The sequence below is a fragment of the Limulus polyphemus genome, unplaced genomic scaffold, assembly GCF_000517525.1.
Source record: "Limulus polyphemus unplaced genomic scaffold, Limulus_polyphemus-2.1.2 Scaffold3815, whole genome shotgun sequence".
NCBI lineage: Eukaryota > Metazoa > Arthropoda > Merostomata > Xiphosura > Limulidae > Limulus > Limulus polyphemus.
The window spans coordinates 54,996-71,093 of NW_013669425.1; the positions used below are offsets into that span (position 1 = coordinate 54,996).

The 16,098-nt window shown below is 30.3% G+C and overlaps 1 protein-coding gene across 11 annotated transcripts in view; it reads left to right on the forward strand.

Annotated features, from left to right (window-relative positions):
* Positions 1–16,098, forward strand: part of LOC106470088 (transmembrane 9 superfamily member 4-like) — an 85,519-nt gene that overhangs the window by 54,075 nt on the left and 15,346 nt on the right. For all 11 annotated transcript variants that reach the window (XM_022398654.1, XM_022398646.1, XM_013930615.2 and 8 more), the window contains 4 exons: positions 5,409–5,492; positions 7,333–7,508; positions 13,251–13,314; positions 14,656–14,775. In XM_022398654.1, coding sequence (XP_022254362.1) covers positions 5,409–5,492; positions 7,333–7,508; positions 13,251–13,314; positions 14,656–14,775 — 444 coding nt within the window. The remainder of the gene's footprint in view (positions 1–5,408; positions 5,493–7,332; positions 7,509–13,250; positions 13,315–14,655; positions 14,776–16,098) is intronic.

Here is a 16,098-nt window from a genome sequence, read left to right on the forward strand (position 1 = left end):
AACTAGTCTGACCCACAGACACACCCCAATGAAAGATTAGACCATTACAAGCTTTTACTTGTTGTTAAACAAATGTTTAAACAACTCTATTAAACTTGATAAATGCAATTTAATAATAAAGCAAAACACGAATGTAATAATATGAAGCAATCATTAAACATTTTGGAATCTTCAGTAATCTCGAGGTATGGAACAAACACAGTGGTAATTACGACATAAATATATTTGGTCCTATATAAGTAAACAATTTGAATACAAAAAAAAATAGAACAAGAGAAAAAAGTATGTTGCACAAATGAACTACATAAATTAAAATAGACTCAAATCAAATGAAGAATGTGTATTTTTTAGAGATGCAAGAAGAGTTTTTATGTATAGTGCCTTTTTTATTAGAAGTTCAGTATCCTGCTTGGCAGGTGAGATAATATTAAAGTTGGAAAGAGAAATCAGATGCCCTGTTTTTGCATTGTGCAGTTTGGTTTGGTTTGTTTTGAATTTCGTGCAGCTACATGAGGGCTATCTGCACTAGCCATCCCTAATTTAGCAGTGTAAGACTAGAGGGAAGGCAGCTAGTCATTACCACCCACCGCCAACTGTTGGGCTACTCTTTTACCAACGAATAGTGGGATTGACCGTCACATTATAATGCCCTCATGGCTGAAAGGGCGAGCATGTTTGGTGGGATGGGGATTTGAACCCGCGACCCGCAGATTGTGAGTCGAGCACCCTAACCACTTGGCTATGCCAAGCAGAGTTGGGAGGGTTTGTAACTTTTCTTCCAGTTTATAGAGATATGCCCATATGTTCAAATGCTCATTCTTTAAGATGACATTTGGTTTCACACATGTATAAGTAGATGAGGTGTGAACAATGGGTAGTTGGCACACAATCTTTAAAGTGGAAAAAATTTTTTAGTCTGATATTAGGTTTAAAAATAACTTGTAGGGTATAAAGGTAGTATGAGTACACTAGGTATCTTAGGTGACTTAACAAACATGTCAGTTAAAAATGAGTAAATTATTTTCTCCAAGAAATGGTTAGGGTAGCCATTTCGAAAAAGAATGCTCTGTATGAAAGAACTTTCCTTGTGATAGGCTGGGTAAGGAAAGGTAAGGTTTTAGGCCCTATTTAGTAGACAGAGAATGAATTTAAATTTCAAAGAAAAAGATATAAAAACTATCAAACTGAGTGAAAAGGCCAGTAAATATGTTTTTACGATAAACAAAAGTTGTAAAGCCCTTAGTATCATGATTAACCAGAACATCCAGAAAAGAAATAAGAGTTATTTGTCTCAATTTTTGAGTGAAGTGTATAGAGGGGAGTTGTGAACTAAAATATTCAGGAAAGTGTTGGATATGATCTTTAGGGTGGAAAGTAAGGAAAGTATCATCAACATACCTTCTGTAGAGAACAGGCTTGAAGCTTAAAAGACAACTGTCTATCCAGTTCTGTCTGTGGTGACAGATGAAAATGTTGGCAAGAGTTGGAACCCAGGGGTGGAGCCCAAGGTAATGTAATCTATCTGCTCATATAGAGCATTGTTAAAAAAAAAAGTCTTTTGTTGAGAGTTCAAGCATAAATTTGAAATCAGATTTAGAAGGTCCATAAACAAGTGTTTTTAGCAAAGAGATTAGAAAGTGCAATATTAGTGGATTCATCCAAGAGGATATTAGTAAAAAAAGAAGTAATATCGAAGCTAGTCGTCATGTGATTTCACAGGAAAATTAGAAGGTGTCAAATGTTGTAAGTTCATTCCTAGTAAAAGGTTTTAATATGGGTACAAGGAATTTAGCTAAATTATAACTGTGAGTGCTTTAGGCGGAAAGTATACGGAGTGGGGTGTGTGGTTTGTGAACTTTTGGCAGGCTAAATAATACTCCAGGTTGGGAACCTGTAGGATATAAATTGTTTTAAACACAATCAAAAATAATATCTCATTTTGTTACATTTCTCTGGAATTCCTGAGTTTCTCCTTTAAGTTGTAAATTATGGGACAGTGATTCTTTGTTTATACATTTGAACTTACTGCAATCGTTAAGAATATCAATAATTTTTTTTAAATAATTAGTTTTATTAAGGATAAGAACACTATTTCCTATGTTTGGTTGGATGATGATGAAGTTTTGTTATGGAAGAGTTCTTTAAAGCTGCCAGTTCTTCATCTAAAGGATATCCTACATGTGTTATAGTTATAGAAGATGGAGAGTGCCAAGTTTTTTAATTTAGTAGTAAACAGTTCTCATGTTTGCTCAGAAGTACTCTTGAGAAAAATAGGTAAAGATTTTATGTTCCGATACAAGGATTCCCAGGAATATAGGTAATTGGTGTAATTATGTTTTGAGAAAAAATTCAATCCTTTGGCTGGTGCATTTCCCAACTATCACTTAAAATTGATGTTGCTGCAGTTGAAGATGACTTGGTCAGGGGAGATCTTAATGTGAGTTATGTTTTTCCTCCCTCCCCATATGTTTGGGTACATCCTGATCACTATGTCTCTCAAGTAAGTGAGGGAGATCAGCATGCTGCACACTTCTAGGCCCTCAGATGAGCATGCCCTTTCTTACCTTCGTTTTGACTATCCATTTTTGGGTCAGTAGTTATTACCTCTTTGGGGGGTGGCTCCTGATTATAATGTTAGTCTTACCCATGCCCAATATTCTTGCCTTCATTTTACTCTAACCAGTCTTCTACTGTTTCTTTCTTTCATATATCTCCTCTCTGAGTCACTTAGGTTTTCTGTGGATACCCTGCACATTCTTTCCTCCACATTAACCTGAATTTCTTCCTTGGCTCTGGTGTTACACACGTGTTTTCTTTGCTGTTGGGATCTCATTGGTAGGAGCACTGTATTTGCCTGGGTCAATTTACCCTCTCCATATCTACAGGACTTACATCTTGCTCTGTTTTTGCAATGTCATGTTTTTGGTACTGTCCCAGAATCTATCGATCCTCGGGTTACATCAGCTCCTCAGCAATCCACTCTCATGTCAGAGCCTCATATGCTCCCTATTCCCATCTCCAATCCTTCATCTTCCCAACCCTTACCCATTCTTGCTAGTCAGGGTACTTCTTTTTGTTGATTTCCTCAATGACAAAACATCTGCTGCCATCAGTACTGGTCACTATGCTGTGTGTTCGGGACTGGTAAGAGCTCAACTATTAGACTTTCTTCCTCACTGGCATCCCTTCATTGAGAATCAATGGGTGATACAGGTTCTGTCAAAAGGATTAGTTGTCCAGTTTTTTTACCCTCTTATTTTCTCTCCTTTCCTCTTCCTTCAGATCCCATGTCAAAGGCAGCTTAAGAATCTACCAAACCTGTACAGAGATTAATTACTGAAAATAACAGATAGAATATAAAGTTTTTTCTTAAGAAACATTTGATAACTATCTGGACATTATAAAAATTTTGCATGACAAATTTTAAAATGTTCTGATGCATAAAAGTATTTTTTTATCTTAAAATGAAAATTACTTTGCATGATAGATAGGCAAGATGTGAAAAGAAAAAAAGGGCAAGAGAAAAACATTGTTTTACAAACCTTAAAACTTAAAAAAATTGATATTTTGTGTATGAAAGCATTGTAATGTTTACTGATAATCTGCCAAATTTCGTTAACGTTCGCTTACTAATTTAAAAGTTATAGCATGAAGACTATAACAAACACAAAATGGTTACGAGGTCTGTCCGAGGGACCAAGCCCATGCTGAAAGAGTTAATTGCATTATATAGAAGTTTATTTTACTGAGGATGGCAATCTGAATGTTGGGCAACTATATATAAGTATTGAAACCTTAAAAATACCAGTGTAAAACAATAATCATTTTATACTTATGTGTGTTGATTTATTTTGTAAAGCTTTGATAATTTTTCTTTAATTGGTTGTATAAGGGTTTGTTTGGTAAAATGTCTTTTTATGTTAACTTTAGTATTTTACTCACTGTCAGTGAAGTTACTCTTCTTCCTTCATTATCCCCCATTCATGTGGCTACAAACTGCGTCACAGATTCTACCTCTGAAAAATATAGAAAAAACAATCATATGATAAATCAATACCATATTTGAATAGAGTTGTTTAAACATTTGTTGTTAATTATCAGCTGCCCAGTGTCGGCTAACTATACGAAGAATTAAATTGTAGCGGAATGCTACAAGTTTTTCAAATACCTATAGAATGATAGGTTTCTTTTTATGAGTGTAAAATACACTTAAATACACCATTTCGAATACCATATTATTAGTATTGATGGAAATGTATATAAATGTTATTTATTGTGGAAACCCAATTATTCAAGTAATAGTAGGCTTATTTGAATTCTGAGTATTAGGTCTAATACATAAATGTAATGTAAGGCTTAGCTGAAACACTAAAACTTCTGAATTAAACTGTTTTGCTGTTATATCACCGAAGTTATAAAAAAATAAAGAATAAAAAACAAACCTTTCTAATAAATCAACATGAATATTGAGCATTCAACATAAACACCATCACTAACTATAAAACATTAAAACGTAACGCTTATTCACTCTCACACTGTTGAGAATGCTTTCACTCTCCTTTTTTTAGCTAGTGATATTAAAATTTCTACAAACTTTATATGAATGTCAGGAAGCATATCTTGTCATGACATACCTTTGGATGATGAAGTATTTTGGAGATTTAAAGTTGCTGATTCAAGAATGCTGGACAGTTGAGATGTTCTTATTCAAATTTGGTGTAATTAAGCTGTACATGTTGTTCCTGAAGTTTTGCACTTATCCTGATTACAACAAATATATCAAATTAGATCAAATATAGGCAAATAAATTGGAACTAATTTTCCTTTTATATTTTTTAATGGAAAATAATATTCTACATAATTTATAATATTTTTATATTATATTATATATTATATTTTATGAAATATATGAAAATAATATTTAAACACCAAAACAAAATACTATGTGTAGAATACATATTAGCCTATAAGTTACACTGCTAGGTGATGTACTCTTTTGCTTTTTATGTGCAATATAATATTCTTGTGCTGTTGCTACTTAATAGCACTATATGTTGTAGGATTACATTCTGGCTACATAGATAGAACATAATGTTATTATGTTGTTAGTACGAAGTGGCACAACGTTATGAAGTTACGTTATTTCTATGTATATGCTACGTATTATTCGGACATTACCAAACCATTATCATGTGACTATGTAGTAAATAGGTAGTGTGATTTCTGGGCACTATGCTTTAAAGACTTTTAAAACATTGACTTGTTAAAAGATATTCTCTCTGCTTTTTAAGGCATGTGGTAAGTAGATTGCATTTTGTTTCTGTCAGTGTTGAACTATACCCTTTCTGTATGATGTTTGTTTCAAATATAGTCTTGCTTTGTTAACTTGGTATTTGTTTTGTTTGTAGACTGCTACTCTTTATCCAGGAATTGTGTTTGGTACCTGTTTCTTCCTGAACTTTTTCATCTGGGGAAAACATTCCTCTGGAGCTGTAAGTGTTAATTTGTAAACCTTAAAGTACAGCAAAGTAAACTTATACTACATTGTATTAGCTGGGCATTTGGTAAAATGCTAGTATTTGTGATAATATATTTAAATATATTTAGTCTATATCTGAAAGTAAAGGTATTTTTAAGAACAAAATAGGAATCTGACATTTTATAGTACAATTAAGAAATAAGAAATAAAACTATATCAGAATATTAAAACATTTGTGTTTTTCATAATTAGTAGTGTCACAGAACAATGGAATGTATATACATGAAATACAATATTTATGAAAACTATGAATGCAAAATTTTTGTACCTAAAATCTCTTTAACCCTATGACTCCGGACTATGTTTTCAGAGTGAAGGTAATGTTGCTCTCGTCATATTTCACTACCAAAATATAATGAGTGGGTGAAATTGAACGTTCCTAAAAGTAGTTTCAGAAAAATAGAATATTTAATTTAATTTTTTTCTGCTATTTCTAATAAAAAGTTTGTTATTTAATGAAGTCATTTGCACTCGGACTCTGAATAGTTCACCTGGAAGGTGATTTAATTTAATTTTGTGTGTAAAAATACTATTTATTATTTTGCAGTTCTCATGTTTCATTTGCATAATCTCTAGAAGATCCTAAATGAATATCAAAGTTTTAGAAGGTCAATATTTATATTTTCATTTTCTCTACTATATTACTAACTCTAGCTATTATCCTCAATGTACAATGCAGTGAAATGGAACTTACCTTCATAGAATAGTCTTCAAATATCTTCTTTGGGTCATATGTGTAAACTCACATCTTTAATTTATAGTTTATTTTTAATGTTTTATTTTGATTCCCAATTCTTTTTTTTATTTATTTATGCCAAAACATCACCTGTTGCCCAAGAGACTCATTAGCTGCAGACAAAATGTTTCGCACACGTCCTCTATTTAGAAGTCTAGAAGCAAAAGGAGACAAATAAATAAACTTATAGAAATCATTAAACATTTCAAGTATGAATGTTGAAACACAAAGAATACATAATTAACTGAAATATAAAAGTAAAATCCAAATGCAGTTTAACTGTCTATCAAAACTAATGCATATAAGGCAAGAAACAATAGCCAGGTGCTAGGGACACTCATATACTTAAGGACATAAACAGAAGTTTTCTTTTCATTTGAAAAATAATCTATTACTTAAGTCTCCTATAGCCTGGAGAAACTAACATGAAATCTGCTCTTTCAAGTAGTTATAAGCTTCCCAAGAAAGTATACATAATCCTGTTGATTAGCAACAAATTGCTTTGGAATGTGAGCCTGGTGTCTAGCAATTTGGTAGGGAGATAAAACCATTTCCTAAGACTTCTAGCAGTAGAAAAACGAAACTAATGTTTGAAATTTGGCCCTGTATGTGTAGAACTTCGTAGAGGTACTGAAAGTGAGCTGTAAAGATATACAAGCAATCAAACTTAAGGTCTTTCAACAATATGTGCATCACATGAAAAAACAACTGAATATTTAATTGTTTGTTTCAGAGGTTTCTTTTGAATTAAAAGAATAATAACATGGATGATATGAAACTTTGAATTATAATGTATTTGATATTGCTAATTTCATTAAATTACATTGAGAGTAAATTGGTTTAATTAAATTTTGAATTTAACTCGGTAACACTTTGTGACATGCAAAGAAGGCTATTTAAAAAGTGTTGTTTCTTTCATCTAAGTTCACAAATACACATTACATTTGTGATACTTGTGTTTTTAGTTTTAATACTCATGTTCAAACTAAATTTTTCTCATATGAATTAATAAAGCAAAAAGACGTTAATGAAATAACAAATTGCTCCTGTATTTTAGGTTCCATTTCCAACTATGATGGCACTGTTGTGCATGTGGTTTGGTATCTCTCTTCCTCTAGTTTTCTTGGGGTACTTCTTTGGTTATCGCAAGCAACCTTATGAACACCCTGTGAGAACCAATCAGATTCCTCGACAAGTACCAGACCAGGTGTGGTACATGAATCCTGTGCTTTGGTAAGTTATTATTTTGAAAGATTTTATTATCATACAACTCTTTCTATATGGGCTCAGTCATTTTGACTGACTTTGTAACCAGCAGGTAACCATGAAAGTATCCATACAATAACTTGTAACATGGTATGTGTATCTTCACGAAAGTTAGCAAGTTTTGGTAAATATTACCAAAAAATTTTTAAAGCAAGTATCTTAGCTAAAGATTTGTCTATAAATATATATGGAGTCAGAATGTCAACTAGTCCGAGTGATTTTCATATTATGATTAAGAATACTTTTATTAATCTTATAGTTTTTCAAACTCATTTGCATAACCTCTAAAACCTTCTAATTGAATATCAAATGTTTTTTTTTATGTAAAACTTTATACTGTATATGTTATTTTCTCTACCTAACTCTGTATGGACTCAATCAATTTTAACAACCTTGTAACCACCACAAAAAAATATGATATAAATCTAAATTACCCTTTTTGTTTTAGAATGATTGCAGATTGCAACACAAAACTAGAATTGTTTATCCTAAATAGCTTAAGGCTTGTAACAGTCTACATCTGTGCAGGTTTTATGCGTGTGGATGGGCAGGATTCTTTATAGTAGGTGTCTGTGACTTGTTGGTGATAAATTTAAACAGTAAACGGACAACACACAATCCACAGGTTTTTTTAAATTATATATTCAAAACAAGTCAAACGTATGAACAAAAAATTAGTACACTGTTGGTATTCACAGTTGTATCCAGAGCTTTGAATAATTGTTTCTTTTTCTTCAGAGTCCACACAGGTAGGTTCAATCACTTTAGAACACCCTTTGACAAGACAACTTATTCTGCTCTATCTCCGTTATTACAATGCAAACTGTGAAACTTACTTTAGAAATTGCCTGTTACAGCTAAATTGACAATCACACAGTTTAACTTCACATTTAATTTCATTAACTTAACTTCCTTTCTGTATCTGCACATATTGATAACACACGACAGAAAAATCTAAAAATATCTAGTCCTCTAGTAAGAACAGTATGACACATAACGCGAAAAACTTAGAATATTCACATTAAATGACGTCAACAGTATTACAAATGCCTAGTAAAACAATTAAACTACATACGCAACTTGCGACTCATGACTCATACAGAGTTACGTAACAAAACTTGTCATAACTATCACTTTTAAGATAATTAATTTTAACATACTTGTTTATGAAATCTAAATAATCATTAAATATTTAATCACTAAATAAAATGAATAATAACTCTTAAACTGAACAGTCTTGTATATCCAACAATATGTTTCTAATTAACTCTCTCAACACAGGCTTGGTCAATTTGACCGCCCGTGTGTCCTTTTTGTACTCATCTAAAGTCTTTTTAGATTTAATACTTATAACTCTCAGTATGGTGTGTATATCTTCACGAAATTTGGCAGTCTTTCAGATAACATTATAAGTTTTTTTTAATAAAATAAAATAAAGATTTGTTCTTGAATATATCGAGTATTTGTTTTGAATATTCTGTATGCAAAGTAATTTTCATGTTAAGATTAAAAATACTTTTCTTTATCCTAAAGATCCCTAGTTTTCTTTGTGTAATCCCTAAATCCTTGTACATACATTTCAATTGTTGTTTTTCAGTAAAAATTTAGATTTGATAAATTACTTAAATTGACCTATCTCTATACAGGATTGGTAAATTTGACCGACCTCATAACTCCTACAAAAAAAAATTGAAATAGATATAAATTACCCTTTTTCTCTTTCTAAAATGACTTCAAATTGTAACATGAAACTACATTTGTTTATCTTAAGTAGCATGAAGCTCATAACACTATACATCTATTTATAATTACCTTTTATTGTTTTATTGCCCTTTGAACTGTGTCTAACCACTGTCCATGCCACTATAAGTTGAAAATCACTTCGGAGAACATGCAGCTCATGTTACTTTATTGAATTACATTACCTACAAGCTACTACGAGCTGCTCATGTGCATACCTCATGAAACATTTTTATTATATTATTATTACTTATTTTACCTAATCTAATCTTAAATAACTTTAAATAATCTGTATTTTTATATATTAGTTACTTTTATAATAATAAGTAAAGTATAAATATGAAAAACAAAAAGTAAGGTACTTACCCAATCTTATTTTTTCTTGCTCTGACAGTTAAGCCTACTTTTTTATACTAATTTTATACCTAGTAAGTTTTTAATTTTTATATTTTAGTTACTTTTATAGAATTAACTAAAAATATGCATATAAAACAAATTTAGTACTTACATTTGGCCTCTTGTTTTTTTGCTGTAATTCTACATATGAAATGTAAGCATGCTGTTTTTATAAAGATGGTACTAGTATATCAAATAACTTTTACTTAATTGAAGAATGCACATAAAGACACAGAATAATAACATGCACAAGGCAATGTCTTATAACTATTGTAAATTAAGTGGCTTTTTAACTAAGACATAATTGCCTTAAAATAATTCTCTTAGCTACTTCTTCTTAACTCAGCAGTAGCTACTTGCAGACTGTAGGCGAAATAAGTAAAGCTCTGTACTGATAACAACCTAGCATTATACCTCATTTGGTTGATTAAAATTTTCTCTTTCTATTGGCTATAAATGATTTAATAGAAAATCTCAGAATTATTGCCTATTTGTGAAAGAGAGGATGTGACAGGTGGATGTGGCAAGTGGTTCTGACTATAATTTATGCCTATATTGAAGACTATGAATATTAGACTTTGCCTTAGAAATACCTGTACTATATTGTGTAATTTACATTAAATTCAAGATATCAGTATGGGGTGATGCAAAAACAGAGGATGGTAAAATAGAGTGAACAAATGTCACGGTTTTCATGCAAGCAGAGATTGAGGATTTATTTAAATATTTCCTTTTAAAATTAAGAAATTAAAACTTTATTAAAATTTGATTTATTAACCATGTTTTGACACCAAGTTTATTTTTACACATTGATAATAAAGTACATAATTAAATTTTGAATATAACTGTAAAATGTCCTAACATGCACATTTTGATCTGCCCATAGCAAGAAAAATTATTTTAAAAAATAAGAAGAATTACTTTCTCATAGAGACAACATTAATTGTAGAATAGGATGTAGATGCTAAAACTTTCTTAGAAGAACAACAATTTCAATGCTTCTGTGTTTTTGTAAAGAGAAGTTTGAAATTTATAGTTTTAAATATAGTACAAATAGTGTACAGTTTTATATACTGGTAGAGCTTCTATATTCTTATAGAGTTTGTATGTACTGGTAGCATTTTTACATATTGATAGAGCTTTGAAATTGTTATATGTCAAAGGTTGTAATTACCATATACATTTTTGGTTACCTGTAATTTCAGTTTTTCCCAGTTTTATTTTCTTATTAGTTTTCATTTACAGAGGAGACAATTGTAATCACTTTTAAATATATTTTTGATTGAAGAGTTGTTGATATTTTGTATATAAGATTAAGGATTAGAATTGCTAAGGACAGCATTTTCAATCTCATCAATTTTAGAACTACTACAGTGAACATAAAAAAAGACTGGAATTCACACATTGAAAAAGCAAGATAAAATTTACTGATGTTTATAAATTTAAATCTAGTATTAATTTAGCATAATATCTGCAATAAATGTGTTTATTTACAGACATGTTACAAAGTACTGTAAGCAGATGAAGTTTTTTTTAAAGCTAGTAAAATGACAGTATTAAAATATGTTTTTAAAAAGTGTTTGATTCATAAAACACAAAACACTGAAACGTGCATTCTTTATCACTGTATTTTCTGTCTTGGCAACATTGAATTTGTTTTATAGTGTAAAATAGATAAACCAAATGTATGTGATTATTAATAATCATATTTGAAATATATATAGAGAGAAATTCAGGTTTTTGTTTTGCAGCTTTCATAAAAATTGCTATGAAATCAAAAGTTTTCTGTTTATCAAATAAAACCATTACAACTTAGCGTACGGAAATCTGAAAAATGTAACTGTTATTCATATATTTTTTTATTTAAAATATCTATTTTATTTTTTAACAAAGCCTTTATATCCATAAGCCTTTTTTAGTCAGAATACTTCATATTCATCAAGTACAACTGGCAACTTAGTTTGTCTGAAATGGTGTATACTGCATTTTGTACTGAAGTTTTTTGTATGCATTTGTTCATGAATTTTGTTTTTTAACATTTAGTCAGTAGGAATTTGCAGCGCAGAATGTAAAAAAAAATCATTGTTTACATTAATGCTGCCAAACTGAAATAGTGATTATTTATATATAAACAAACACACATATAATGTAAACAAAACATTTTTTAAACAGTTAACTTTATATTCAAATCAAAAGGATGGACTGCACTTAAAATTGCAAGACCAAACCTATGTCAAAATAGAACTTATTCATAATTTAAGACAAGCCTTAATAAAAATGTAATGTTGCATAACCAAAGTAAATGAAGTCACCAGGACACAGGCTATAATGTGAGAATTATAAAATGTGTCCTAGTCTTTGGAGGTGACTGCAGAAGTAGGACCCACATGGCAGTTTTTCTGTTTGCCAAGCCTCTATATAAAGAATAAGAGAGCAAAATGTGGGTACTGACACCCACAACATCCCACATTTACATCAACCTTCACTATCTGCAGACAGTTTGTGAGAAGGTGACTGCTCTCTGAAGAAAAGAAATTAGGTCCTACCATTGGAGCAACCTGGTTGGCATTCCAGGATCCATCATGGTAGTGAAAACTCAAATTAATCAGGTAAAATAAACAGCAAACAAAAAACAATTTATACAAGAATAAAATAATAATATCCCTATTGAGTTGTGTGAACTAGTATAACACTCATCATCCACCCCTAAGTTTTATTATATATTCTTCTTAAACCTGGGAATCAGCGTTTCTTGGACACCTACTGTAGATAAAAGCAATGTATTATTTTGTTGTATTAAATTAAGTATGTTTCTTACTTTATGTGTGATTGAGGATTTGTGAAATGTAGGAGTATTTATAGTTTTATATATAGTTTTGGTTTTAAGTTTAGAGGTACACATTTTTGAATATCTGTATATGTGTGTGCTAGATCCCCATAGTTTAGAATTTTCAGATATTTGTGTGGCTCCTTTGCAATCAACCTAGTGTGTTTTTTTAGCTGTAGAATAAATGATGTGAAAAAACTATTTATCCAACAGGCAAAAAGATAAATATTGTCCAGAGTATCATACAATATGAATTACACACCCTTGTCCATTTTCTACAACATTGTTGAATAACCACAGCATTTATGTGGATACAGATTTTTTTCCTTTCTCTTTTTCTCAATTACTTGATTTTGTCAAACTTTATTAGTGCTTTCTAAAGAATGTTATTTGCTGTAATTAAGTTACTTTATTAAATAATTATATTGTACAAGTGATTCATTTACTAATTGTATTTTATTTATATAAGACAAAAGGAAAAAGCTGTATGACTTTTGTCCATGTCTTAGAAAAAATGTAACATAATAGAAGGTTTGATAGTTTGTTGATTGGGCTTATTGTCATGAAGAATCTTATATGCCCAAACCATTGATGAATAAATTCATTTTACTTGAATATATATGTGTGTTTGTGCACACATTAATAATTTTTATTTTATTTGGAAATTTTTCTTTATTTTTTTAACATGCAAACTTCTGTTTTCCTTATTTCCATACTACTTGTTGATTATTTTTTATTTTTTTCAGTACCCTTATTGCGGGAATTCTTCCATTTGGTGCCATGTTTATTGAACTCTTCTTTATATTCACTGTAAGTCAAAATATTGCATTCTAGAAACTTTTGTGTAACTGTTTAAAAAGATATTATAATAACTCTTTATTAGAGATATGGGATTGTGCATAAAAAATGTATAATAGTAAAATGATTTACTTATATTGTCACACAGTGGGTCAGCAGTAAGTTTCTAGACTTACAATGCTAAAATTCTGAGTTTGATTCCCCATTTTGGACAATGCACAGATTGTCTGTTGTGTAGCATTGCACTTGAAAAACCCGATAAAACATAAAGTTGCATTGTAACAATCATCCTAATAATAGCTTATGCAGTACAAGAAATTTGTTGCTCAGATTTTCTTCCTTTTTTTTACTATTTTCTCAAATTGTATTTGTTCATTATGTATATGTGTTTTTGATTTAAATAAATTGTACTTTCAAATTAGGCCAATAGGAGTACACTCTTTGATAGTAAAAAGTATTAAACCTACATTGTGCTGCTGATTTGAATACTAGTTAAAGCATGTGTTGTCTCTGTGGTAGAACTGTGGCTTTTGGAGTTGAGGAATTAGGTTTGAATCCTTGCGATACCACAAAACATTCCTTGCACTTTAAACTGGGGATACCTTATAAGAATGGAAAAGTTCTGCTGTCTGCACACTTTCTCTCTCTGATCACTAATTCAAAATTAAAGATGACAGTTTTAGTAGCTTTGCCATAAATAGAAATAAAAAATAAAGTACTAGTCTACTGTTTTGGTAAGACATATATGTTCCATGTAAATCAAAACCAGGTACATAAAAACAAAAGTCTGTAAAATTTTTATACAGAAAAATATGATTTGCATATCCTTTGATAATGTTACACTAGGTTTGTTAAACAAGTAGTACTACATTCTTTACCTCTTGTCTTAGAATTTTAATTTTATTACCTTATTAAATTCATCAAACATTATAAAACGGATTGTAGTATAACTGAAAAAAAAATCTGCTGAAAAACTAATTGACTGATTTTAATTTTAATTGATGTGAAAGTTTACCGCAATATCTACCAAATTCATTTATTAGATGGCATTACAGTACACATTTTTCTATTTTCTGAAATAAAAAAATATTAACCTCCTTTCACAATATGCTGTGGTGACCTAAAGATTATGTTATAGAAAATATATAAAAAGAGTTTAGAGAAATCTGTGAATACATCTGAATTAGAATTTTATAGCAGTTGATGGAAAAAAAGTGTAAATGATGATTATTTAAGTAATCTCTCATAGCTTAACTCTGCTAGTTTTTATAGAATGATCTATGTATTGTTTTATAGGCAGAAAATGCTATGAAATTTTGACATTGTAGCAAAAGTTTTTTGCGATTTTCACAGGCCATTTGGGAAAACCAATTCTACTATCTATTTGGGTTCCTCTTTCTCGTCTTCATCATCCTTATCATTTCTTGTTCCCAGATATCTATAGTTATGGTTTACTTCCAGTTGTGTGGAGAGGTGAGTATTTTTAAATTTTTGGTTACTTAATGTATCTGAAGGCTATATAACTACTCTCCATAGTGCCATACCTACATGTTTAGCACACTCACTACAGGTTCAGTTGGATTATCTGAGTATGTGACCCCAAATTGACTTTTATAGTTTCTATACAATAACTTTTTCATTTTGTGTATCTTCACAAAATTATGCAAGCTTTCAGTAAACATTATGTCTTTTGTAGACAAAAAATCTGAATTTTAATGTAGCTTCACTAAAAATTTCTCTGTCGGTATATGGAGTCAAAGTGTTGACTTCTCTGAGTGCAAAGTGATTTTATTTTTAAGACTAAAAATACTTATCTTCATATGAAAATTGTCAAATTTTATTTGTGTAGTCTCTAAAACCTCCTAAATAAATTTCAAAGTTTTTTTCATTAAAACTTTATATTTTATCTGTTATTTTCTTTACCTTAACTCTAACTGATCGACCTTGTAACCACCATAAAAAATAAGAAATGAATCTAAATTACCCTTTTTGTACTGCTCACAAGTGAACCTTGTGAAAAATTTTAATTATTATTTCTTTATTTTACCTAATCTAACCTAAAATGTTTCTCATTTTTACATTTTAGCTACTTTTATAATAGTAAATAAAGAATACACATGAAAAACAAGAAATTTAGTACTTACCTGGGTTTTCCCCTTTTTTTTTGCTGTCGATTGTCGATGAAACATAAACCTATTTTTTTATACTAATGGTACTGCTGCACTAAAAATTATTTGTTTAATTATATAATGCACCTAAAAACACAGAATATTAACTTGTAAAAAGCAAACAACATCCTATAACTATCATAATTTTTCTTCCTTTCTAACTATACAAAAAAGAGCCATTAAAAATTCATGTGTTTCCCATGAGAATAAAGTTTGAACTGGAAGCAAAATAGACAATTTTCTGTACAGAAAATGACACAGTATAATATGTCATTTGATAGATTAATACTTTGTCTTTCTATTGGTTATAAATAATATAGTATAAAGTGTCAGAGAAAACTATTAGCAATTTGTGTAAGAGAGGATGTGACAGGCAGACGTAGCAAGAGGAGTTTGATTTTCTAATTTATGACTCTGTAACCAATTAACCCTATTCGATGACGAGGAACCCACTTTGAGACTAATAATGGCTGGAGACGGCTTAAATGGGTAATGAAGAAAAACTTTAAAATAAGTTTAACATGACAGCAAATGTACAACGTTTCAACAAGGTTGACCTGATGATGACAAACCCTTGTCGAAACGTTGTACATTTGCTGTCATGTTAAACTTATTTTAAAGTTTTTCT